General features: G+C 43.6%; 1 protein-coding gene across 2 annotated transcripts in view; it reads left to right on the top strand.

Annotated features, from left to right (window-relative positions):
- PSME4 (proteasome activator subunit 4) overlaps positions 1-25,962 on the top strand; it is a 139,959-nt gene that overhangs the window by 100,784 nt on the left and 13,213 nt on the right. For both annotated transcript variants that reach the window (XM_088477998.1, XM_088477999.1), the window contains 14 exons: positions 218-427; positions 999-1,135; positions 1,322-1,375; positions 2,049-2,178; positions 3,263-3,344; positions 4,302-4,455; positions 9,928-9,997; positions 11,443-11,568; positions 15,746-15,898; positions 16,524-16,628; positions 16,821-16,912; positions 18,662-18,793; positions 19,798-20,006; positions 21,842-21,927. In XM_088477998.1, the coding sequence (XP_088334124.1) occupies positions 218-427; positions 999-1,135; positions 1,322-1,375; positions 2,049-2,178; positions 3,263-3,344; positions 4,302-4,455; positions 9,928-9,997; positions 11,443-11,568; positions 15,746-15,898; positions 16,524-16,628; positions 16,821-16,912; positions 18,662-18,793; positions 19,798-20,006; positions 21,842-21,927 (1,740 nt within the window). The remainder of the gene's footprint in view (positions 1-217; positions 428-998; positions 1,136-1,321; positions 1,376-2,048; positions 2,179-3,262; positions 3,345-4,301; positions 4,456-9,927; positions 9,998-11,442; positions 11,569-15,745; positions 15,899-16,523; positions 16,629-16,820; positions 16,913-18,661; positions 18,794-19,797; positions 20,007-21,841; positions 21,928-25,962) is intronic.

Raw genomic sequence — 25,962 nt, 5'->3', positions numbered from 1 at the left:
AGTAATATACCCCTTAGAGTATGTTCTTTACATTGGACACCATTTAATGTCTGTCCTTTTGTAGGGTTCTATCAATCGATCTCTCTGTTTCAGAAGAGCACTTTAAATCACTGTCGCATAACCATATCGTTGACTACAACATATTGTGGTGACTGTAATACCCCCTACTAATCCAAAATGTAATGGTATTTATTTCCAACACCATTTTTATCTCCAGGGTGCCTTGTATTGTCTGCTTGGAAACCATGGGGCAGTCTGCCTAGCGAACCTCCACGACTGGGAATGTATTGTACAGACGTGGCCGGCAATAGTCTTTTCAGGTCTCAGCAAAGCAATGTCTCTTGAGAAACCATCCATCGTTCGCCTTTTTGACGATCTGGCAGAGAAGATCCATCGACAGTATGAAACGATTGGCTTGGATTTTTCTGTAAGCCGAAAATGTATATATGTGCTTACTTTCAATGCAATGCAATGTTTGGCCTAATATGAATGTGAATAAGTCCTTGATTTTTTTACGTCCATGTTCGAGCAATTTGTCCTATATCATGTGTGGCCACACAACCAGAAAAATGCCTTCAATTGATCCAGTTGTAATATAAATGTAATTGGCCGGCATATGTGGCCATCTTCTGGCTGCACTAACAGGTCCATGTGTGATACGGCAATCTTGACTGATGCAGAAATTGAACACCAAGCTGGTTGCCCCTGAGCAGCAAGATCAGCCCTTACATGGTGGACCATAGAGTTTCAGCTGGCAGAGCAAGAATGTAGTGAACTTAAGTGGCTCGATGTTTCTGGGAGCTCTGCCTCCCCCTTCAGGTGCAGAATAATCTGCAGCTTTGAATAAGTATTGTGCACCTAAGGGAAGGGAAGGAGTTATAAAACATGCAGAGTAGTCGGGCAAAATTGGCTTCTGCTACAGGATGTCCAGATCTTTGTAATCTATAATATACCATGTAAATCAAATACACATTAATGGGAGCACGTTTTTCCTAAAGGTTCCAGAAAATTGCATAGAGATTGCTGTCATGCTCCAGCAATCACCCAACCCCACTCTAAACGCCCAGCTGTCTCATCCTGATGAACTAAGCCTAGCACTGAAGAGGCAAGAAGAGAAGAACGTTGAGTCTGTACGGTACGGATCCAATGGCTTTCATGTAGTTCTGCTTCTGTCTGCTATCTGTAGATCATTTGGGAGTGTATGTATTATTATGATGGACTGTTTGTTACTTTCAGACACCTACGTATATACTATTCCTTATTTCGCTGTAGATTGTATAACCCTAACAGAACCGACTTTTATTTTTTTACCTTTTAACAGCAATTATGAGCGCCTCATCAACACACTGCTTGATTGTGTTACACAAAGAAACCTGTAAGTACCTGTGTGCAGTTGTCCTTTGCAGCTTAGTCTTATTAGGTTTGTGTCACTAGGGTCAGACGGGGAACACCGTAGTTGCAGTTGGTGGGACTTGTCTCTTATTGGCTATAGGTTGTTAGTGTTAACAGCATCACCAAGTATTTCAGCTGAACCAACTCCTGCGTGTCCAGCTTGTAATCAGTGTGAGGATCCCAATGATCACTATAGCGCAGGGCAGTGACGTTCTGTTTGGAGCATTGCGTTTTCAATCAGGGCAGATGCCCTATAATCCTGCTTGTATAATAACTGTAAAGTGCAAGATCCTATTTACAAAGTCAGATTTGAATGGATTTGCCATCTGACCCACTACGCAGTTCATTTCCGACATTACTATTGGATATAGTAAGTTTCAGGTGAGAGGAGGTGGTGAAGGAGAAGGCTGCATCCGTCCTGCTGAGGGAGCAAATTCAAGTTTTGAAATCTCTTGTGACCAGCATGACCCTGTGTCAGCCATAACAAGCCATAAGTAAGGGATGTCTCGCTGCATGGCGTATTGAGAATAGATGCACTGACCATCAGTGTGTGGGTGCGGGATACAATGTTCAGTCCATTTATTTCAATGTCTTCATCCTTTTGCCTAAATATGATTATTTATTTGCATTCATGCTCCCGTACCTCCTCCTTACAGCCCATGGAAGTTTGAACACATCGGCATCGGGTTCTTGTCGTTGCTCCTGAGAGACGACCATGTTCTACCTCCTAATGCGATCAGATACTTGGTGCAGTGTCTGAATCACGATGCTCTAATTGTGCGCAAGGTGAAGACTTCTGATGACTGAATTTGCTGCTGATCATTGCGGAAATCAGGGGGTCTGAGCTAGGAGAGGAATATCCCCATATGCAGATTGTCCATCGTTGTTTTGCTTTAGACTAGATGTAGTAATGGGAATCTCCACTTCCCAAATGTAAACATCAATTACATGCAATGGGAAGTTTAAGAAAAAAGAAAAACCCTCCTTGTTTCAAAAGGTGGTCCTGTGGTTTAAGCTGGTGGATATTTATTATTTATTTATTACCAGTTATTTATATAGCGCACACATATTCCGCAGCACTTTACAGAGAATATTTGTCCATTCACATCAGTCCCTGCCCTAGTGGAGCTTACACTCTATGTTCCCTATCACATGCTCACACACTTACACACTAGGGTTAATTTTGTTAGGACTCAATTAACCTACCAGTATATTTTTGGAATGTGGGAGGAAACCGGAGCACCCGGAGGAAACCCACGCAAGCACAGGGAGAATATACAAACTCCAGACAGTTAGGGCCGTAGTGGGAATCGAACCCACGACCTCAGTGCTGTGAGGCAGTAATGCTAACCATTACACCGTCTGTGCTGATAGGAAACACTTTGGATTGGGTGTGGTTTGAAAGATCTACAGTAAAAAGGTAGACAATGTCTAGATGACAGCAGATGTTAGACAGTCAATAGGTCGACACAGAAATGGTCTACACATGTTTTTTTTTTTGTTTTTTTTCTCCTCTAACTCTAATCTTCATCCTAACCCTCCCTCCTAGTGCCTGACCCTAACCATCCTTTCTAGTGCCTAACCCTTCGGTAAGTGCCTAACCCTAAACCTAACCCTAAAAAAAAAAGTGTCGACCATTTTTGTGTTAACCATTTTTGTGTTGGCCATTTGACCCTGTCGACCATTTGTACCTGTCGATCTTCTTACATGTCAACCTTGTGTCCCTGTCGACTGATTTACTAACATCTGGTTTGTCAACCTTTTTGCTGTAGATCTTTAGACCGGATCCCCTTTGGATTGGTTATTGCAACAAATAAAGACAAACTGCAGTTCTCAGACATATTTAATGTTCTCCTTTTTGTTTTTCAAGATGGCCATCTCCACTGTCGCTGGAATCCTGAAGCAGCTGAAGAGGCCGCATGTGAAAGTGACCATCTGCCCTTATAGCATCAGTACGTAGAGGTTTCTCCTTATCGCTGCTTAGTAGTGACTGATTACCACACACTGTAAAAGCCTTTGGTTACTGTTCTCTCTCTTAACGCACTCATGTTATGGATGATACAAGGCTTAGCAACTGTTATTAAATCATGGGCCCAGTATGCGGTTTTGTCGTTTCATGATCCATTCCCTACTTTTATTTTTTTTTTAATATTTGACAACATTCCAATGTACATAGACTTTCAGTGTAAGCATGGCGTTTGGATTCGGTAAATATTTTGTTGACATTGAGAGTGTCGACGTGTAGCATGTTGACATACTTCGCATGCTGATATGTGACCGCCTTGTTGTTCATCATGTCGACTATATATACTGAATCCGAACGCCATGCTTAAACTGAAAGTCTATGCACATATGGATGTTTTAAAATACAGACTGGAAACTAAATGTCAATATGATTAGAATGTCGACAAAATGTTCCTGGTGGTATAGCGGTGGTATACAGCTATGGTTTCCGGGTCCAGCAGTCATCTGACTGTGACTTCCGGTAGATCCTGCACGGTTTCTGGCGGTTATTATCTCTAACCGATAACCCTCCCCTTAGTGCCTAACTCTAAACCTCTTCTCCCGTAAGCCGCAGGCTAGACGTTTTTCAAGTTGACGTGTTCCACGTTGATATGACTGTCCACGTTGTGGTGTCAACGTTTTAAATGTCGACATAATGACTGCATCCCATAGCGTTCAATCACGCATGAAACAGCTGCAATCGTTTTAATGTTCTGTGATTAGATCATGTATGTTTTACTGTTTTGCTTTTATTTATTTTTTTCATTTATTTATATTATTAATGTGTATTTATACACATGCACAGTACATGGTGAAATGCACAATGTTACATGGAAAAACACATAATCTATGGTATTCCCGATACGTTTACGCAGTTTACTTATTTTTTATTGAATGTGTAATAGGCGGATGTACCAAACCAGACATTGTTATGTCCGGGGACAGAGCTGACAACCAGTGGATAAGCTATAACAGTGCCAGCCTACCAAAGACCAAGGAAGTGTGGGAGAGCGACTGCTTTGTGGAGAAGACTCACTGGGGATATTCCACTTGGCCTAAGTGAGTGTTTATGGGGGGCAAATGTTTCTCCGGCCACTGCTGGGTGTTCTGTGGGGCTGTGCTAGTTATAGCAGGCTGTCCCGATACATGGGGGTCAATCCATTTAGGTGCGAGTTGGGTTCTCACGGCGAATGCGAACTGCGAATTTAATTTGCAATCCAATTCCAAACTGGGTTTTTTGTGCGCAGTCCTCTGAGCAGATGAAAGGGGCAGGAAAAATCCAGGGGTGTAGCAAGAGCTATATTATATATTCTATTATATAGCCAGTATTGGATTATGGGCCTGATTCAGCAAGGAACGCAGTTGCTAAAACGCAATCGGTCGATTAATTCGCACTGCTCATGTGTATGCATTGCAGTGCGCGCAAGCCAAGCCCTGAGGTCAGAACTGCATACGCAGACCCAGGGCAGAGCGATTGACAGGAAATGCCATTTGTGGGTGGTGATGGGGGAGGGGCTGTGCGAACGTAGGAGTCTCAGTGTGTTTCAATGCCGTTGCGTTGGCGTGCTTAATTTAGCTACTGCGATACCAGACGCCTCCTCAGGTCTCATAGCGTGCACAGAAGTTAGCAATTTCTGATTGAGGTCTGGGCTTCTTCCTTTAACTGTGCGTATGGCTCTGCTGTTACTCGATGTTACCGATTGTTTTGCTATGTTGCCCTAGTATACGGATGTGAGTAAGGGGAAGTGGGTGTCCTTATGTCTGGCTGCGTACGAAACGTTAATGCACACATTTACATATCACCGCTGATATTATTAACTGCGGCATGTGCGTATAAGCAGAATGGCATTCCGTAGTGAATCAGGCCCTATGTCCACATTATAGCATTCACAATTAGGATTAGGGAGATACATATATTTTATAAAAATATATAGTTATAAAAAATATATATTTGTTTATAACACTGTATGCTAACAGGCCCAGATTATGGGTGGGGCGTACGGGGCGGTTGCCCAGAGCCCCCCACCCTGCCGCAAACACTGCCTATAGCTGGGCCACTCCCATGACGGCTACTGGCAGCATCACTCTCTCTGATGACCGAGTTTTGGCTGTTAAGACTGGGGGAGACAGCTTTGTCAACATCTCTATCCCTTCCTAACATGCTAACATAATTTTGCGATTCATGGGTGTATGTCCATGCTATTAAGTTCCATGCTGTAACAGGTAGTGTGTGCGCACTCTGTCCCTTCCTCCCACCCTCTCTCACAGGGGTCTAGTTACTAAGCAGTGTTAGGAGACAGTGAAAAGTGATAAGAAAGTGATAAGGTACCAGCCAATCAGCTCCCAACTGTCATCTCACAGGCTGTGTTTGAAAAATGACAGTTGGGAGCTGATTGGCTGGCACCTTATCACTTTCTTATCTCTTTTCACTGTCTCCTAACACTGCTTAGTACATAGACCCCTCTATCTCCTTCCCTCTCCCTCTCTCTCTCCCCTTTCCTCCCTTTCTCTCTCCCTCCCCCATCTCTTTCTCTTCACCCTCCCTCCCTCTCTATGTACACCCCCACTCAAAATCCTGCGTCTGCCCCTGGCACTGTACTAGATCATGTCCACAATGCTGCTGGGAGTCTGTTCCCAGCAGTGTTGCCCGACATGTTGTTGTAGGCTGCCACCTTACTGGTCTGTGGAGAGTCCTGAGACAAGATAATGGGCTAAGGGGCATAATAGTCGCTTTGTGGGGCAGTGCAATTTTATTGATGGGGGCCCCACCTTAATCTGTCCCTGTATGCAAAACAACATTCCTGTGATCCTGTATGTCTACTAAGCAGGAAGATTGTGCAAACATTAGATCATTTACAATCATAATAGATAAACGGCAAAATAATTTGCATATATGGGTTAAATGATGTGGGACAGGTAGGTGGAGGTGTAAATGATGTGGGACAGGTAGGTGGAGGTGTAAATGATGTGGGACAGGTAGGTGGAGGTGTAAATGATGTGGGACAGGTAGGTGGAGGTGTAAATGATGTGGGACAGGTAGGTGGAGGTGTAAATGATGTGGGACAGGTAGGTGGAGGTGTAAATGATGTGGGACAGGTAGGTGGCGGTGTAAATGATGTGGGACAGGTAGGTGGCGGGGTAAATGACGTGGGACAGGTGTGTGAATGTGTAAATGACGCGGGACAGGTATGTGGAGGTGTAAATGACGCAGGGCAGGTGTGTGGAGGTGTAAATGACGTGGGACACGTATGTGGAGGTGTAAATGACGCGGGGCAGGTGTGTGAATGTTTAAATGACGCGGGACAGGTGTGTGGCGGGGTAAATGACACGGGGCAGGTGTGTAAATGACGCGGGGCAGGTGTGTGGAGGTGTTATATTAATGGGAGAGGGGCTTTTGAACTTCTCAGATGAGAGGTAAAATTGTTTATTCCAACTTTTTACAAATCTAAAAACACTGAGAAGCTGCTATACAGACATCTTTCTGTGCACACACACTGGTAATACTTTAATTGGCTGAAAAACGCTTGCTTGCTATCATGTTTCAACCAGTAATTAAAAGTTCACAAATCAACCATTTGACACCTTTTAAAAACCTCCAGAACTTTTGGCATAGCCACTAACAGCCATCTACATGGTCCTGCTGTCTCAGGTGCTTTGTGACAAGGGTGCGCTGCCCACTTTTGTATGCACTTCTTCCAGGTTCCATTTTGTAGAAAAGTTGCACAAAGTCTCGGTGACTACCACAACTTGCCATATCTAATAGGATCTCTCATTTCTCAGGCGTGCGCATTCCTGAAATGTATGAAAGTTGTATAATACAAACTCGCATTCACAAATTCACATGTAATTGGATTGAGCCCATTGTGTAACTGCAGGACTTACTGGTGATCATTCATAAATCCGGTGCTATGTATGATGTCTGTAACCCACACATTCTATCGCTTTTCTAGTACAGATTAGGAAATGAAAGGAATATCTGGTAGCTCTGCATTATAGCACCTTTTCCTTCTGCACAAGTTTTTTTTAATGATTTAAAATTTATATGGAGTAATTTTTATTTTTAGAAGGTATTTTGTTTTAATTTACAAATAATTTATTTTGGGTGAGAATCATTGGTGAAATCATTTTATACGACATTTAATGGTGTTGTATTTGTTATTGCAGTGTTTCCCAACGCGGGTCCTGAAGGCACACTTATGCTGGCTACCCAGTGATGGCACAATGTGCCGTTCCATTCTGCATTTAGCCACATGACCACGTTCTTTGCATCATCCTATCCACTGGGTTGTACAGCAGACGGGATGATGCGATGAAAGTCCCGCGGGCACACACGTGATCGGGAGTACACACTAAGCGGTCTGCACGATATATCCTTCCTATGCACATCTGAATGATATATTGTGCAATGGATCGCCTAGTGTGTACCCAGTTTAACAGTCCAGCTTTGGGAATAGCCATACTTGAGCACAGGTGACTTTATTAGTACCTCAATTATTTTGATTTAACCATCTGTGCTCAAGCATGGATATCCTTAAAACCTAGACTGTTAGGGGCATTTTTAAAGAGCCACATAATCCTGTTTTCAAAGGTTAATGCGGTTGGCTGGCAGTTTTTTGCTAGTCCACTAGCCATACACATTTAGCTTTATATAAGAGTTGGGCATGTGAAAAATTTGTGAAAATCCCTTTTTTAAGGTAAACATGTTGGGACTTGGTTGAGAACCCCTGGGACAACCCCCACCCCGTAATGATTCAGACTTCAGACGCTTAGAAGTATCTCATTGTCTTAATTTGCCCAATAATATGTCATTTTTCAGGTGATATTCTGAAAAATGCAGAGTAATGGGTTAAATGATGGAGTACAGGTATATGGGGGTGCTGTACTGATGGGACAGGTGTTTTTGTGGTTGCAGGTGGCTTAAAATGACACAAAAATCAACCCTGTGAGCAGCCTAACCCCTAGCCTAATACTTACCTTTGGGATGTCAGCGGTCGGGATTGTAACCGTTGCCAACCCGACTACATCCCCCTTTAAGAACCCCAATTACATTGCTTTGTCCACTGATATACTTCTATACTGTTATCCAATGTTAATTTGCATATTTTTGGGGTACATGCTGAATTCTCCATTGTTCCCCACACTGAACATCATAGACAACTACTGCACAACCTTTTTATAAAATTGGATTTGGTGGTAAACTGCATTGCGCATAGCCACGGAAAGTGAGCTTTCCCAGCGATAGGTGTGTTGACTCAAGCCGCGGAAACTAAGATTTTACCACGGACAATTGAATATAACCCTGAGTGCGCCTTGGGGACTGAGATTGGGAAATGCTGCTTTAGAGTCGTTACCTTACAACAGTGTCTAAAGGTGCGTATCCACTTGCCGATTTAAAGTGAGCGATTGAACGATTACGACATCATAATCGTTAATTAATAGTTCATTAATCGTTCAGGAATCGTGCAGTCTAATGTCGAAAATGACCATCGATGCCCGCTCGTCGTTTTCGACATCAATCATCACCTGAATATGCAGGTTAATCTACTGATAACGACAGATTGTGCATGTTTGGGGATGAGGGAGGGTGCCAGCTCTGAACGACATATCGTTTAATGTAGGCACTATACAGGATGAGGAACGACTGTACTATTACAATTTTGTAATCGTTCCTCTATCAGTAAGTGGATGCCCACCTTAAGGACTGGGACTCGTAATTGGCTTCTAAATAGAATCTTTCCCCCTTTATTCTCCAACTTTATTATATGTACTGGAAAGAATTGTCTGAATTACAGTCTATACTAGATGACCTGTGGACTCACAATTTCACTTGTTCATGGAAACATTTTTGAGTGTTAAACATTTAGGAAGCCGGCGACCACCGGCTTCCCGACTCCTCAATCCCGGCTAGGGTTACTTGACAGGCGTCTAAAATCTAGACGCCTGTCATTACCCCTACGCCGGGAGACCGGCATCCCGATCGAAGGGATGCCGGGCGTTGCGAGCCGACAGCCGTGGGGGGGGGGGGTTAGGTTTAGGGCTCCCGGGGGGGGGGGGGGACTTAGGGTTAGGCACCCCCCCCGGGAGGGTTAGGCTAGGGGAAGGGTGGATTAGGGTTAGGCACCCCCCCGGGGGACTTAGGTTCAGGCAGCGGGGAAGGGGTGGGTTAGGTTTAAGCACTTAGAGGGGGGTTTAGACACTTGGGGGTGAGGTTAGGGTTAGGCACCCCTAAGGGTGGGTAGGGTAGGTTAGGTTAGTTAGTACTTACATGGAAACGATCGGGATTTCCAGCTCTGTCGGCCTGTCGCTGCCGGGATCTCTTCCTCTGTCGGCCTGTCGCTGCCGGGATTCGAACTGCCGGCCATGCGGCCGGCGGTATTACATACAGATTCCTTTTGAGTGCCCTAAAGTATACTGAAACCAAATATCACTAACAAATATGTCCTGTTATAATTTTGTGCTAGTTTATTACATGTATCTATCTGCGTGTCTTCCTGAGGTGGATATTTATTCATGCCTTTGTTTTCCGCTCAGAAACATGCTGGTGTACGCGCCCACTGACCAGCAGCCGCCACTCGGAAGACCTAGAGAAGCAATGTCTGAGGTGAGTATATACTAGTGTGATGTAGAATTTGTGAGTATGTATGTATTATTATTATTATTATTATTATTATCCTTTATTTATATGGTGCCACAAGTGTTCCGCAGCGCCTTACATAGTACTAATAAGTGAATAAGAAACAAGTAACTTACAGTACAATACAGTGCAGGACAAGGACACTATATATATTTATTTTGCTGCAATAGCGGTTAAAGCACTCACAATAAACAGCCGGGAGTTGGCAGTCACGTGTTAGGTGCCCTAATGAGGAGTAAAGAGTAGAAGAAAATGTAAAGAGAAGCATCTGAGGGAAGAGGGCCCTGCTCGTAAGAGCTTACATTCTAAGGGGAGGGGCAGAGAGACAGGGTGACACAGAAGGGGAAGATAAGGGGGAAAGAGCATGGGGTGGGTTAGGATGAGAGCTGGAAGGCCTTGATGAAGTAGTCTATTAGTGTGTATGTTTGTTGTATCTATTGTGTCTATTCCATTCAAATGTGACTATGTAGTTTATATTTTATGTGTATATTGCTGAGTTTTTAAAATGTACAAATTATTTAGGGGTAAAGCGAAGTAAATGTTCTAGGAATTTTGTGATGATGTGGCCACTGGAGGCGCTGTTGTAACAGTGCTTTCTGTGCCCAAGAAACTCTCATCCAGGCCACAGACAGTGTAGCAGCTTCTATCATTTGCTGCAGTCATTGTAACATTTCACAGGACACTGTCATGCTAAGCTGTCTCTGCGGGCTCGGAGTACTACAAATTCCAACACGTCTTGCACAGATCTTCACCCAAATGTCTTTTTACTTTGAATTACACTTTTATTGTAAGCCTGTCGGTACGCAGTCATTGTCAGCAATGTCCCTGTCGGCAGCACTATTCTACAGTAGCAACACGATGCTGACTAGGTTAAAATGCTACTTAATACATTTTAACAGTGTCTTACCGTTTAACTTTAAATGTGCTGCTTTAAGAGCACATATCGAGTTATACTGCTGATACGGATAAAATGCTTTAAATAGAATTTTAACCTTGTCAACATTTTCGTGCCGTCATAGTGCAGTCAACTAACGTATGTATTCTGTCTATCCATAGGAGCTAGAGAATAAGATTCAGTCATATTGTGCAGTTGATCAATACTGTAAAATGCTTAAAATCTTGAGGTTTTCCCTGGAAATTAGAGACTTTGCAATTTTGTGTCTCTTTGTATTACCTGCACATGTGCAAAAATATGGGTATTTCTATGCAAACTGACTAATCGGATAGCTTCTAGGGGTATATTTACTGTGCTGGTTTATAGAAGTGAGTTGTTGCCCATACTTATTATCTTCTAGAAGGTGCTAGATAAATGATAACTAGAATGTGATTGGTTGCTATGGGGAACATCGCCACTTGTAAAAACCTGCACTTCTGCTTTTATTGGTCTGTGACTCTTTCATGTTTTCTTACAGGCCGAACAAATCATATATGATCATTTCACTGATGAAAAATTTATTGATCAGTTGATTAAGTTTCTGTCTTTAGAAGATCGAAAAGGGAAAGACAAATTTAATCCTCGCAAGTTTTGTCTTTTTAAGGTTAGTTTTTTTTTTTTATATTATTATGTTATCTCCCTACTAACAAAGTCTTTCTTTAAACTCACTGCAAACTGGCTTGGAAAAAATAAATGGATTTCATGATAATCTCATAAGGTGCATACACACACAACGATTTTGTTACCAACGGTTTTCTGTCAGATTTTTTTAAAGTGTAATGAACGTTTTTTTGAACTACAAACGATTTTTGTAACGTCCTTTAATGAAAATCGTTCAGTTGGTCAGTCAGAATGAACTACAAACGGGAACGCACATGAACGATAGTCGTTCATCGTTATAACTCAGAAACTGAACAATTTTTTTCAACAAGTGAACGATAAAGACATCATTATAGTTACATCGTTCAAAAAATCGTTACATGTGTATGCACCTATAGTGTTCTTTAACTGTGTAATCATTTCATTGATGGAACCTTTGTACAAGTACCAATCATTTCTGGAACTTGATTAGTAATCTTACATATGCCACCTAGTGGGCAAATTGTGAATATGCACGTCTATTGGACAATATCATAAAGTTGAGTACACACTTTACGGGATGCAGTCAGGAAGCTGAGGGTCGAAATGCCGATCGCCGGCTTCCCGACTGTGCAGTCCTGACGGGACTAATGATAGGTGTCGAAATCCTGACGCCTATCATTATCCCTACGCCGGGAGCCCAACGCCCGCCATACCGAACGAAGGTATGCCGGGCGTGAACAGGCGCGGGGAGGGTTTAGGTTAGGGGCCCACGGGGGTGATTAGGGTTAGGCACCCCGCAGGAGGGTTAGGGTTATGCTAGGGGAAGGGGGGTTTAGAGTTAGGCACCCACGGGAGGGAGATTAGGGTTAAGCCCCCCCCCCCTGCGGGGACGGTCGGGGTTTGGCACTAGTGTGGGAGGTTAGGGCTAGGCACCCGTAAGGACATAGGTCCGGCGGTCATTCATACCGATCCCTACCTTACGACGGTGCTACCCTACATTGTGGCAAGCTATGTAACGGTACATTGCAAGCACTGTGTGATCCGCTGTACAACGGCGCAATGTATTGTTACATGCGTGGAACTAAACCGCGTTGTTAATTGAATTGTCCCATCTGACGTGCAGCGCATCCAATGTTACGACTCAATGAACGACGGATCGGTCGTACACACTATTTGATGTGTACGATATATTGTTAAGATTTGCATATGTACCCAGCTTATGTCATACCGAAGCAGCAGATTGGAGACTAAATGAATCACCTGTAGCATGTTACGATAACACAAGGTATCATGGGCCTGATTCATCACGGATCGCAACAGCGTACGCAGATCGATTGATGGTACGTACTGCACATGCATCGCAGTGCGTGAGTTAGCATTGAGAACACTCTGCGATCACTCACGCAGAAAGAAAGCCATCGCATAGCTAGTGACGGGAGGTCAGCGTTTGGGGGTGGTGACGTGGGTGCCTGTCCGTTTGAACGCCATTACATGGGCGTGCATAAATTAGCCACTGCAACGGCATACACAGCTTGAGTGCTCACTGCGTACGGCGAGGTTAGCAATTTCTGAGTAAGGTCAGGCCTGCTGTATTTCTGTGTGAGGGGCCGATGATGTTACTGATATATACGCAGGTCTGCAAGATATTATGGATGTGAGATGGCGGTGATGGGCGTCTCTGTGCTGGCCGTGCGATTTGCATTCATAAGCATATTTTCGTGGCAGTCATCACTGCGTAATCGTAGCTGCGATCGCAATAGCAATCTGTAGTGAATCAGACGCTAAAGCTGGCCACACACTAGGCCAACTTACATCCAACTAGTTGATTGGTTGGAATGAAAATCTGGTAAGGTATGAAAGCAAATGAAAATTTGCTCCCAAACGCCAGAAAATGGACAAAAACTATTTGTTAAATGTTTGATGTAAACAATTTTTGTTCAAACTTGTCTGATGACCATTTTCATCTGTGTTCTGGCATTTAGGAGCAAATTGCTGATCATCAGTTACTCCCATATGTTACCAGATTTTCATTCCAACCAATCAACTAGTTGGCTGGTTGGACAGATAATCTTTACATGTGTGGCCAGCTTAAGTCCCAGAAAACCTTAATGTTATCAAAATATACTGAGATATCAGACTGGGGAAATAAAATCTGCGTGACTTGCGAAAAACGGTTTTGACTAAAAAAAAAATAATTTTTTTTTTTGAGGGTTTTGTTTTTGCGGAGCCAATGCGATTCAACCAAAGATCTAATACGTTTTAATCAAATACAGGATACTTGCAGATATAGATATGCACACACAGCCGTGAGACACACGTGAACATAGCTGCTGGTCAAGGGTGTATTAATCATAGTATGTTTTCTGCCGAAGCAGGAATTTTAAATTAAATTTCTATATTTACTTTAAAAGACAAATATTTAATTTTTTAGCTGTATTCTTTAAAAAGATTATTTTCTATGTTAAAGCAGTAATCCTGTTACAAATTATGTGGGGGGGTTTTTTGGTGGTGTTTTTAAATCACTGTGGCAGACTAGAAGAAGAATGTTGGGAGCTCACCAGTTTTACTACTTTTTTTCGTCAGGCTGATATAAATAATTTATAATTCTGCACAGAATCATGGTCTGCCATGGAAACAACAGTCACATGGCACCTGATGTAGTGAACAGAGAGGCTTTGAAATGCACCTTTGAGCTCCTTCGGCTCTGTGTATGGTAAATTCATCCTCCTCAGCTCTCTGCCTTCACGTGACCTTATGAAAGCTGTAAGCCTTTGGGTAGCCATGTTTTGTAACCTGCCAGAGGTTTTTTGAAAGGAGGTAATAATTTGTAGAAGTGCAGGTAAGATAAATGACCATAAGGTGCCTTTTTAAAAAAAAACTTGCTATTTTAAAAAAAAAATAAAGAATAGGTATTGATTTATTTACTTTGATTTTGTTGCCTCATCATAGGTGCGATTGTCATAGTATATAATTGCACCATGTTTGACTGACCTCAATGCCAGCTCAATTGTTTTCGTAAGGACACTGGAAACCAACTGGTTTTGTTTTTGCTCAAACACTGCCTTCATTGTGAAAGTGCATTCAGTGGAGTTTTAATCATACTGTACTTGCCTACTTTTTTATTTCTCCCCGGGAGAAGCAGGTGGGTTGAGACAGGGGCGGGGCCTGACTGTTTGCGTCATTAAGCCTCGCTCCCTTCACGGTAAAGTGCCGCGATTGATGTAAATGTAATTAGGGGGTGGGGCTAAAATGAGGCGATTCTTGGAGAATCGTGTCATTAAGTCCCGCCCCCTACACGGGGACCCCTGATCGCCGTGGAAATTCTCCCCATTCTGCCCACTGCACTAGGAAGTGGGCAGAATGCGGGAGAAATGCCTACTCTACCAGGTGTGCGCAGGGGTCTACCCGAAAAATCAGGAGCCTCCTGCGACTTCCAGGAGAGTAGGCATGTATGGCTTTAATGCTTATTCTATAGTGAAGCACAAATTAATCTGTTGGGTCCTGTCTCAATCAACACAATATGACAGTTTCTTGCTCGGTGTAGACCAGAGGTTCTCAAACTCTGTCCTCAGGACCCCACATAGTTCACATTTTCCAGGTCACCCAGCAGGAGCACAGGTGTATTCATTACTCACTGACACATTTTAAAAGATCCACAGGTGGAGATAATTATTTCACTTGTGATTCTGTAAGGAGACCTGGAAAACGTGCACTGTTTGGGGTCCTGAGGACCGAGTTTGAGAACCTGTGGTGCAGACAATGTGTTTTGTGTACACTCTTCACTTACATCCCCAAAACTTGATCATTGTTTAGACCACAAAGGGGTGACATGCCTATGCACTGAAAGGAGTAAAATAAATAGCTTTACACCTTTGGTCAGTCTTGTTCCTTAAATCTGAATATTGCTAGATGTTTACCAACTGCATGTATGGTACATTTCTTCTATCTCGCAATCGTGTACATCTATAAATGTGAATGTATGTATAGACTTTCTGTGGGTGTAAGCGACTGATTCCCGTGCACCAACCAGGAACCCGTAACAAGTGGTTCACAGCTGTGCAGTTACTGCCCTCTTCTGGGAATCTCAGCGATGGCATCAGAATTCCAACTAAACCGAGGAACTTCTGGTTCATTAAACGTTACTGTGATGCGGTTCTTTGTGGCGTCGTTTTGACTGAAATATCTCTCAATATTTTAAGGGTCTTTTTAGAAATTTCGATGATGCTTTTTTGCTCATCCTGACTCCCCACTTGGAGCGTTTGGTAGAAGACTCTCATGAAAGCACACAGAGATGTGTGGCCGAAATCGTTGCCGGGCTAATCCGAGGATCCAAACACTGGACGTTTGAAAAGGTAAATGGTTTCTCGCTGATTTCCCACTCTTCCCGAGCTATTGCCCACACTTCTATAGAGATAGGCAGTGCAATATAGCTCATCAGACAAACTTGCATAGTTTTTAATTTGATCTATTACCTTTTATATTCCTTCGTCCTTTTACAAAGGATGAAGGGATATAATATTACAGGGGTTGTATGAGAGAACATTTTTCAAACTCCTCTTAAGAAGAGAGGAGCCCAGGATCAAAATTAATTTGGGGGAATAATTATTATGGGCGGCCGTCCATTGCTGCCGTCCATTGCCAGTAAACGATCAGTAGCGACGCCAGTGTTGGGGCTGCAACGCAGTCCAAAATTCAAATAGGAGAACCACACCAACTGCCAGTGAGTCCCGGGCGGCGATGTTTGGCGTGGCAGTTGGTGTGGCTCCTGGTTCCTTGTCAATTAATAGGGTACGTTCTAATGAATATTGTTTCAGTCCACAAAATGGCAGCCTCCAGTGTGCCGAAGTGAAATGCACGTGCTGTAGCATGCTAATATGCGCAGGATAAATATGTCTGTAGAAAAATGTAAACCAAATGGTTGATGGATACTTTTTAATCAGGAAATGTTCATTTATTATTTGGAATTGTGCTGAACAGGTGGAAAATCTGTGGAGATTTCTGTCTCCCCTATTGAGAACCGCATTATCCAACATCACCGTGGAGACCTACAGTGACTGGGGCACATGTATTGCGACTTCCTGCGTAAGTTCCACCCTTCCTGTCATGTGAGCAGCTCCGTCTGTGTACGTCCTTGCTTTCTGCAGCATCCGTACCATCTATTCATGCTTTTCTAATTACATGTGCACCTTTTGTAGCAGTCAGTACATGTTCTCATATGTGATACGTCTGTCGCCCCAGCATCGGCTGTCACCAGATTTCTTTTATCTTCTTTAGGAGAGTCGGGACCCACGGAAACTTTACTGGTTGTTTGAGCTGCTGCTGGAATCTCCAGTTAGCGGGGAAGGAGGCTCTTTTGTAGACGCCTGGTAGGTGCAGTGTCTGCATAAAACTTTCCTGTCATCTAAGTATGGTGGAGACGGGTATATTTCCGCTCCACAGATATTTATTAGGATAGGAGTTAGTAGAGAAGGCAGAAATATGGTATTAGATGTTCTAGTTATAAAAAACAAAACCACTTTGTATTTTGGGCAATGTGGTTTAGAATCTGATGTTTGTTTGTTGTATGCATTCCCTCTGAAAGCAAATCCAGTTTATGGTAGACACAACTGTACTAATTACATATATTTTACTGTCTTTAGTGCTTAGGGGTCTATTTACTAAGCGTTGGGTGGAAATAAAGTGAACGGAGAGTCCTAGCCAATCAGCTCCTATCTGTCAGTTTTCAAACACAGCCTGTGACATGGCAGTTAGGTGCTGATTGTCTGGTACTTTATCTCTGTTCACTTTATCTCCATCCAAGGCTTAGTAAATAGAACCTTTTGATGATGTGTCTTTATGGTATTTTACTATTTTTTCTTCATGCTCTGTGTTTGTGCAAATCTGACATTTTGGAGGGGATGCAGTCAGGAAGCCGACAGTCGAAATGCCGACCGCCGGATTCCTGACTGTCTAATCCCGGCAGGGGTCTAATGACAGCCGTCGAAATTTTGACACCTGTCATTTTACCTACACCTGGAGCCCGACGCCAAGCATACCGATCGAAGGTGAGCCAGGTGTGGACAGCCGCGGGGGGTGGGGGGTTAGGTTAGGAGCTCCCAGTGGGGGCTCAGGATTAGACCTCCCCGGAGGGTTAGGGTTGGGCTAGTTTAAGGGGGGGGTTAGGGTTAGGCACCCCGCCCAGGAGACTTATACTGGCCATGCATGGTAAGATTTTCTGTCCAACCATCCAACTAGTTGATTGATTGGAATGAATATCTGGTAACGTATGGGAGTAACTGATGATCAGCAATTTGCTCCTAAATGCCAGAAAACAGATGAAAATGGTCGTCGGACAAGTTTGTTAAATGTTTGATCTAAACAATTTGTTCAAACAGTTTTTGTCCATTTTCCTGCGTTTGGGAGCAAATTGCTGATTGTCATTTGCTTTCATACCTTACCAGATTTTCATTCCAACCAATCAACTAGTTGGATGGTTGGACAGAAAATCTTACCATGTGCGGCCAGCATAAGGTTTAGAAGGTTTAGACTGCAGGGAAGGGGGGGTTTAGGCACTTACAGAGGGGGTTAGGCACTTGGGGGGGGGGGGGGGGGGGGGGTTAGGGTTAGGCACTCCTAAGGGAGGGTTGGATTTAGATTAGTAATAGTTTAAATTAGTAATAGTTTAGGTTAGTAATAGTTTAAATACTTACCTGTCGGGATCTTCACTGCCGGTCTTCCGGCGTTGGGATTTGAACTTGCGTCCAGCGGTGCTTCATTCCGATCCCTTTTGAAGTCATGCATTTTAATTGGGAACAAATATGTCCATCAGTGATGTCAATTGTTCCTGATGATTTGCCAGGCTTCTGCTGCAGGTAACCGGGCACTCCATCTTATTGCCAGCCCACAACAGGACATTAGATGTCGCTGACCAGGCTACATTGGGAGCAGCTTCTGGTTAGGTTATGTTAGGGGGGAAGGGGCTTATAGTGTCTGGTGTCATGAAGATGTGATAAAAGGACAGATGAATGGACAGGCTGGTAGCTTACACATGTAGAAAAAAACATCTGAGTAGTTGGTATATTTTGCATTTAAGGTATGTACTTTATTAACTTCAGTGTTTTATCCTCTTTCCCCAGCCGGTTGTATGTCCTCCAGGGGGGTCTTGCCCAGCAGGAGTGGCGGGTTCCGGAGTTACTGCACAGGTTGCTTAAATATTTGGAACCTAAACTAACTCAGGTCTACAAGAACGTCAGAGAGCGGATTGGAAGGTAAGCTGGCACTATTATGGCTGGGGATTTCTTGTTTATACTATTCTGTTGTATGCATACAGTTACTGTGTTACTATTCTGTTTTCTTAAGGCTATAAACTATATCACCATGATCAGTTTCCATTAGTTTTTAAGTGTCAAAACATAACATAAACAGTATTTGCTTTCTTTCAAGAGAAGCATGGAAGAGTCTTTTTAGCAAAAATCATCTACTGAATTAAAATTTAGACTTTAGCCAGAGGGTTCTTTTAATAAAGTTTAGCTGAGCCCTTCATGAAGCCCTGCGAACGGCATGTTCAAAACCCGATTCCCTGAGGCTTCAGCATTGCTGTAGTGCAACATCAGCCAAAACCTATAGGGAGCAGCCTGTGGGCATGTGACCAGGCAGAGCATTGGGAAGCTGCGGCTTCTGATTGGTTCGTGGGCAGTTTGGCTGAAAAACACTTAACCGTTTGCATAACTGTAACCAAGCGAGAGAGTCTCTGGATTTGCAAACCTGGTTTTGCCTTTAAAATAATTGCTACCTTTAAATCTAGGGACTATCTCGCTGGAAATATGGCATCTTCCGCAAATCACGAGCTATTACATTTGGCCCTATAACTCCAATCATTCTCCATTAGATCATCATACTGTTTCTTGTCTTCGGCTAACAAAACCCCATTTGCTACATAGAAAGTGGGGATTCAGTCAGAACAGAATTGTGTTTGGTTTAAACGAAAATAGGCAAAATACTATGTCGACACTCAATGTCAACATATTGCTTGTCGACCTAATGTCCACGCCAATATTCTGCATGTTGACCCTTCATACCACACCCAGGAGGAGTAGGTCATATAGACCATTGTCTGACTTGTTCGGCTGTACATTAATGGTTACGAAGGTCAGGAGACGGCAGTGAGTTTATGGGCAGTATTGCTTTGCGATTGGCTGCTCCTGCCGTGTGTAGGACCTAGTTGCGCTATAAGACCCATAAGGCTGCTAACGGCGAGCGTTTTCCCTTTCAGCGTTTTGACTTACGTGTTCATGATTGACGTCTCCTTGCCAAACTCCGCTCCCACCAAGTCTCCTCGCATTTCTGAATTCACTGCACGTGTCCTTGAGAAGTTGCAACCTCTCATGGAGGCGGATGAGGAGATTCAAAACCACGTGATGGAAGAGAATGGCATCGGCGAACAGGATGAAAGAACTCAGGCCATTAAATTAATGAAGACCAGTAAGTGATTTATAATGGTTGGCTTCCTACTGAGCACTAAGGTTCTGAGGGTTGTAATTTTGAGTTTGAACATTACCAACTGTTAAAAATATTTAGATGGTTTTGGTGGATCCTCTGGTGCATAGTTATAATTGTAGTGTGTATTTATATTTCATTATATGACGGTCTCTAATGTAGGCCAGTTTCCACATGGGCAAGTCAGCAACTTGGCTACTGCAAGTGACAAAAGTCCCCTCTGCTTCCTGGCTCATTAAAACTGGGCTTCAAGATTTAGGGGGAGATGTATCAATCCTTGGAGATAGGGAAAGAGGGGAAGTTTGCTTATTGCACCCAATCAGCTTTTAACTGTCCATTATGTAGCACTATGAAATGGTAGAAGCCAATTGATTGCTTTGGGTAGCTTCACTTTTCTTTCTCCAAGGCTTTTGATACATCTCGCCCTTTAATCTTGATTCTACCTGCTCAGGGCTGATTTCTGTGATTTCTGCTCCCAGAGATTCTCACAATATATAGATCTTTTTAGCACTACCTTTGGGGGATAACTTCTTTCCAAACCCCACCAGGAGGAATAACCGTGCAGTCTCCACGGCATAGCAGACCCTTCCGTATAGAAAAATGTGGAACGCGTTGGGTCTATGTAAGCATGCTGACGCTGGAACCACTAGCTCTGTGACGGGGAACCATTAGATCTAGTTCCCGCATACAAGGCTCTATGCATGTAGTTCATGCACCGACAACCAAAATGAAATGAATGGTAATAAACACTTTGCCCCTGGCGATAGGAATGAGCAATGCGCATACAGGGGGGTAATGCTGAGACAGGCGCCACTGTGAAAACAGAAGCATCTTCTGATGTGTCCGCATCACAAGACATGATGCGCGCACACGCCACACAATGTGTCTGAAATAGCACGTAGGTGCGCTTGAGATGCATCTTGTGCCAGCGGAGACTGAAGTGAAGTAGATGACGCACGTTTGTTTCTGATGGGAGTGTCGCGAGTCAGGCTTACAAGTAAGGGACAGCGGTTTCAGGCGGAACTTTTGCACCTAGCAAGGGGCCAGTATTAATGACACTTGCGTCTGTGGGCGCTACAACAGTGGGCGGAGGTTGGCTTGCACCTATAGATGCAGAAATTTGGCACCTTTGGCGGGTGAAAGTAAATACAATGAAGCGGCCGCAGGGAATCCGCACCATAAACCATGTATTGCAGATGAAGCACAAATCTAATACATAGCACGTTTTCACTTCTGGTTTGCATTTAGGTTTTGTTGCTTAAACATAGTGACAGCCAGCCTAAATATATCCGATATTGCTCTGTATAGAGGTAATAATAAATACCCATTGCCAGTTTGCAATATACATCACTGTAACTATTCTGGTTAGTGATGCTACTGGAATGTGATGTTCTAATGATAGTCACTGTTCTACATAATGACTTTACTGACTGGTCATATCAGCATGACATGACCCATGCAGGGAAAGCTTGTGTTGTCGGTGTGTCCTCATCTGGCCTCTTAACACCACGCAGCGTCTTACTACCAGACATGAGTGAGCACAATGCACCAAGGACGAACCAGCAGACTGGTGCTGATTAATGTGACACTTGTATATCTGTGAGCACCTCAGTCTGTATATGAACCTACAACGACTCATTTTTGGCAAAAAAAGGCGCCCGGCGCTAGAAGAGTCTCACGGGACGAGGCGCGCCAAGAGGGGCTTTTTTCTGCGACTGCAGCATAGATGTGTTAGGACACCTCTGTAAGCACACCTGCTTTTTCATATGGTAATGTATGACAGCCTTTCCAAGTCTTTAAGTATTTTTCCTACTTTGCAGTACTGAAGTGGATTATGGCGAGTGCGGGACGGTCGTTTTGTACAGCTGTATTGGAGCAGTTACAGCTTCTGCCTCTGCTGTTCAAGGTCAGTGTATCAGCATGCCTATTACTGTGCCGGGCTCCTTTACCACACCCAAATAAGATAGCCCATGAATGTGGGATTTGCCTTAGTTTGTGTACCCTGACAGTCCATACACCACCTATTGTCAGAAACCACAGGTTTTTACCCATCTTAAGTCTTCCTAATCTCGCTGTACGGATTGTATCCCCCCATTTTATGTTCTTGCATCTTCTTGTATGCAATGTATAACGGAGATCTCGCCACAGCTTTTCAATAATATCTAAGTCTAGAGGATTTGAATTCCATTCCAACACCTTAAGCTGGGTACACCTTTAACGATGTGTACCAAGCCGACCTATCGTGCGACGGGACTGGACGGGGGCATCGGCAAGTGCATACACACTTGCTGACATGCAACGGCGCGGCAGCCATGCTGCATTTGGCAGCCTGGCCCTCGCTAACTATGTCGCCTGTCAGACCTTCATCCGGGAGCACGCATTTTCAGTGACATTGAGGGTACACACTAGATGATGTGAAAGATATCCGGTCGGACGACAGATCTAGTGTGTACCCGGCATTAGTGTTCTGTCTTGTACTTGCTTTATTGTTGATTGCGAGGTCCCTTTTCCACACTCTCTCTTTATTGACACTGGGTAATAGCTTCTAGGACAACATTTCCTGTGCCACCCGTTTCCACACAACCCAATATCATAATAGATATTTACTCCCCATACTTAAATGTTGGTGTGGTGTTCTCTTCTCCAAAGCTTTTACCTGGTTATTTTTTCCCCACAAATATCTCTTGTGATTATAGCTAAAAAGTAAATTTTTTTTAGTTCTTAGCAATTTTTTCCAACAAGTTGTATTATCTCATAGGCAAACACAGGGGGGTTTCCGTCTGCCTGGAAACTCCCCTCCTGAGCACACACATGAACACAGTACAAATAGTAATATAATAGAATTTTGCTAGTGTTGCATGTTGTTCTCAGTATCACAAATGAAATAATTAGCACCACCTGTGGATCTTTTAACATGTATCAAACAGTAATAAATAACCTGTGCACCAACTAGGAGATCTGGAAAACATGCACTGTCAGAGAGCCCAATATGTACATATATGTCCAGGGCAGTGCTAGATTCCGCATCTAATGGCTTACTGTGATCCTGCATATGCTGGAATTATGACACACAATACAATTTGTATGATGCATATTAAAACTGGTTGAGTACTAATTTTGCCCTCTTCATGGACTGGCCACACTCACTCTAAAATCAGGCATTTGGAAACTCCCCTCTAGAAATCCTGCGTTTGCCACTGTATCTTAGTGCTGTTTTGCATACCTAAGGCATTGTTTAATTTTAAGGCTTCCTTCTGACACCTCGTCCATGCAGGTCAGTATATGTAAGAACCATTGTACTGTGTAACATTACTCCAGTGTCACCTAAACCTACTGACACCTCGTCCATGCAGGTCACTATATGTAAGATCCATTGTACTGTGTTACATTACTCCAGTGTCACCTAAACCTACTGACACCTCGTCCATGCAGGTCACTATATGTAAGAACCATCTCATGCCTCACACACACTTGCACAAGGACTGACCTTACTCAGAAGTTGCTAACTTCATCTCACGCTATGATTCCTCAGGCTGCGTACAGCATCACAGTGGCTAATTTATGCAGCCCCTGCAATGGCGTTCAAACGCATTGGCATGCCTGCGTTTCGCCGACCAACCCCCGTCACAACCCATAAACTGCACTTCCTGTCAATCACTCCGCGATGGGTCTGCGTAGGCCGCCACGCTCACTGCGATGCATGCTGAGAACGCAACAATTGGCCGATTTGCGTGCGTATTAGCAACTGCGATCCAAGCTAATTCAGGCCCAGAGACACTGAGTGGGAGAGATCAAAGAAGTGAGTCGGATAGTGAGTGAAAGGGATATAATGAGTAATGGGATGACTCAGTGGGAGAAATATAATGAGGTGTAGACGGTGAGTGGGAGGGTTTAATGAGGAATGGGATAGATGGTGAGTGGGAGGGTTTGAAATGAGTGGGATGGACGGTGAGTCGGAGGGTTTGAATGAGGAGTGGGATGGACGGCGAGTGGGAAACGGTATGAAATACCAACAGTCTGGATCCTGGCGGTCAGAATCCCGACGCCGGGACCCCAACAGGGCTAACATACTAACACTTGTTGGTCGGTATGCTAACCCTCCCCGCACCCTAAACCTAGCCCTCCCCCCTTATTGCCTAACCCTATCCCTCCTCCTAGTGCCTAACCCCTAACACTAACTCTCCCCCCAACCCCGTTACTTACACCGGCGCCTGGATTCTGGCTGGTGTCTGTATTCTGGCGCCAGTAATGTAAGCATACCAGTGAGTGGGAGGGTTTGAATGAGGAGTGGGTTGGAAGATGAGTAAGAGGGTTTGAATGAGGAGTGGGATAGACGCTGAGTGGAAGGGATTGAACGAGGATGGGATAGACGGTAAGTGGGATTGTTTGTATGAGGAATATGACGGACTGTGAATGGGAGGGATTGAATAAGGAGTGAGAACTGGAGCCTGCTGCCATGATCCCCAGCTGTCAGTCACGGACAGACATCTGGGTGGTTTTGGAAAAAGCCGGGCGACGCACCTGTGACAAATCCCCCATGGGGAAAGCACTGGCAGGGACAAGACGTGGGTTCTGCTTTGTATATATGATTTCTCTGGGTCTTCCACACGTTACCTTGGCTTCAGCTGTTCCCTTTAACTTCCATTTCTTAATAATGTTTCTGCCAGTGGAAGTGCCAAGCTGGACACACCTGGTTGTCTTTGTAGACTTCTCTGCCTTGTAACAGTCACAGATTTATTTTCAAGTATTCCTGTAGTTGCTTAGAGAAGCCTGTAGTTATTACAGGTAGTCACCACATCCTGCAAGGTTAGCAGGGGCAGAGTGTTTATTATTGTGCCTATATAATGTATGTACTGTATATGTATGTACTGTATTCCTCATATGTGTAATACAGCCCTGATGTTTTCGGAAAAGCCTCTCCCTCATCTTCTGGTGTCGGCCGCCTCTGATAAATATCTCTATCTCAGTTGTGGTGCCTTATAGCTGAATGAAAGATTGGACAAATGTGACACTAGGTGGAGTAGCTATGACTGTATATGAGAATACAGAATTTATATAATATATAAAAATAACCAGTATATAAATAAGAATGTAAAATATTTAATACAACCAAAAATCAAAATAAATCATTCCTGGTAGGGTAAAGTAATTCAATCAATAATAAACAGTGTTCCACATGCTCACTACACGTATCATAATAATATTCGGATAAGTAAAACTATTCAAATCAAACATTTAAACAAGTAGCAAATGCCTATAATGATGGTAGCGAATACGGTTCTAATGAGCGTGCAATCTTGCACAGCCAGAATGTAACTAGTTCTGTTTGTTTCAAGAATGAATCTCACTGATATGGACACTGAAATGTCAGATATTTAGGGGCATATTCAATTAGCCGCGATAAGCCATTTTAGGTGAAAAAGTTTTGCCAATTACGTCATTTCGCCAGGCGAAAACTTATCCCCGCATTCAATTCCAAAGACTTTTCGCGTACGTGGAAAGTCAATGCATTGGTATAGGTGAAAAAGATTTGCCTATGAAATCAGGCGTGAAAAAGTGCAGAATTGCGATTTTGGGGTGCAAAGGTAGGGAAACCACCCTGCACCCTTGGGACAGGTCCCCAAAGGTTACCTGTGTCAAAAAAAATCTAAAAAATTTTGAAAAACACCCCAAAAAATTCATCAAAAAAGGGGGCAAAAAACAAACAAAGAAAGTCTGGGTACAAAGTTAAACATAGCGAAATAAGCTTTTGGGGGGGGGGGGGGGTTGCAAGTATGGGGGAGGTGTTTTTTTGATTGCAGGTGCTTGCTGAAGGTGCGTTATTTAGAACTTCACTTTTGCGAACTTTAACCATGTGTGCACCCATTTCCATGTAACCCAAATTTGCTGGGACTAGTTATTTTCTCAAAAAAAACCCTTTTAAATGCTATTCTTCACCACT

This window comes from Taudactylus pleione, unplaced genomic scaffold (assembly GCF_031769625.1).
Source record: "Taudactylus pleione unplaced genomic scaffold, aTauple2 ptg000206l, whole genome shotgun sequence".
Classification (NCBI taxonomy): Eukaryota; Metazoa; Chordata; class Amphibia; order Anura; family Myobatrachidae; genus Taudactylus; species Taudactylus pleione.
Note: the sequence above shows the minus strand (reverse complement) of the source record. Positions and strands in the feature narration are given on the sequence as shown.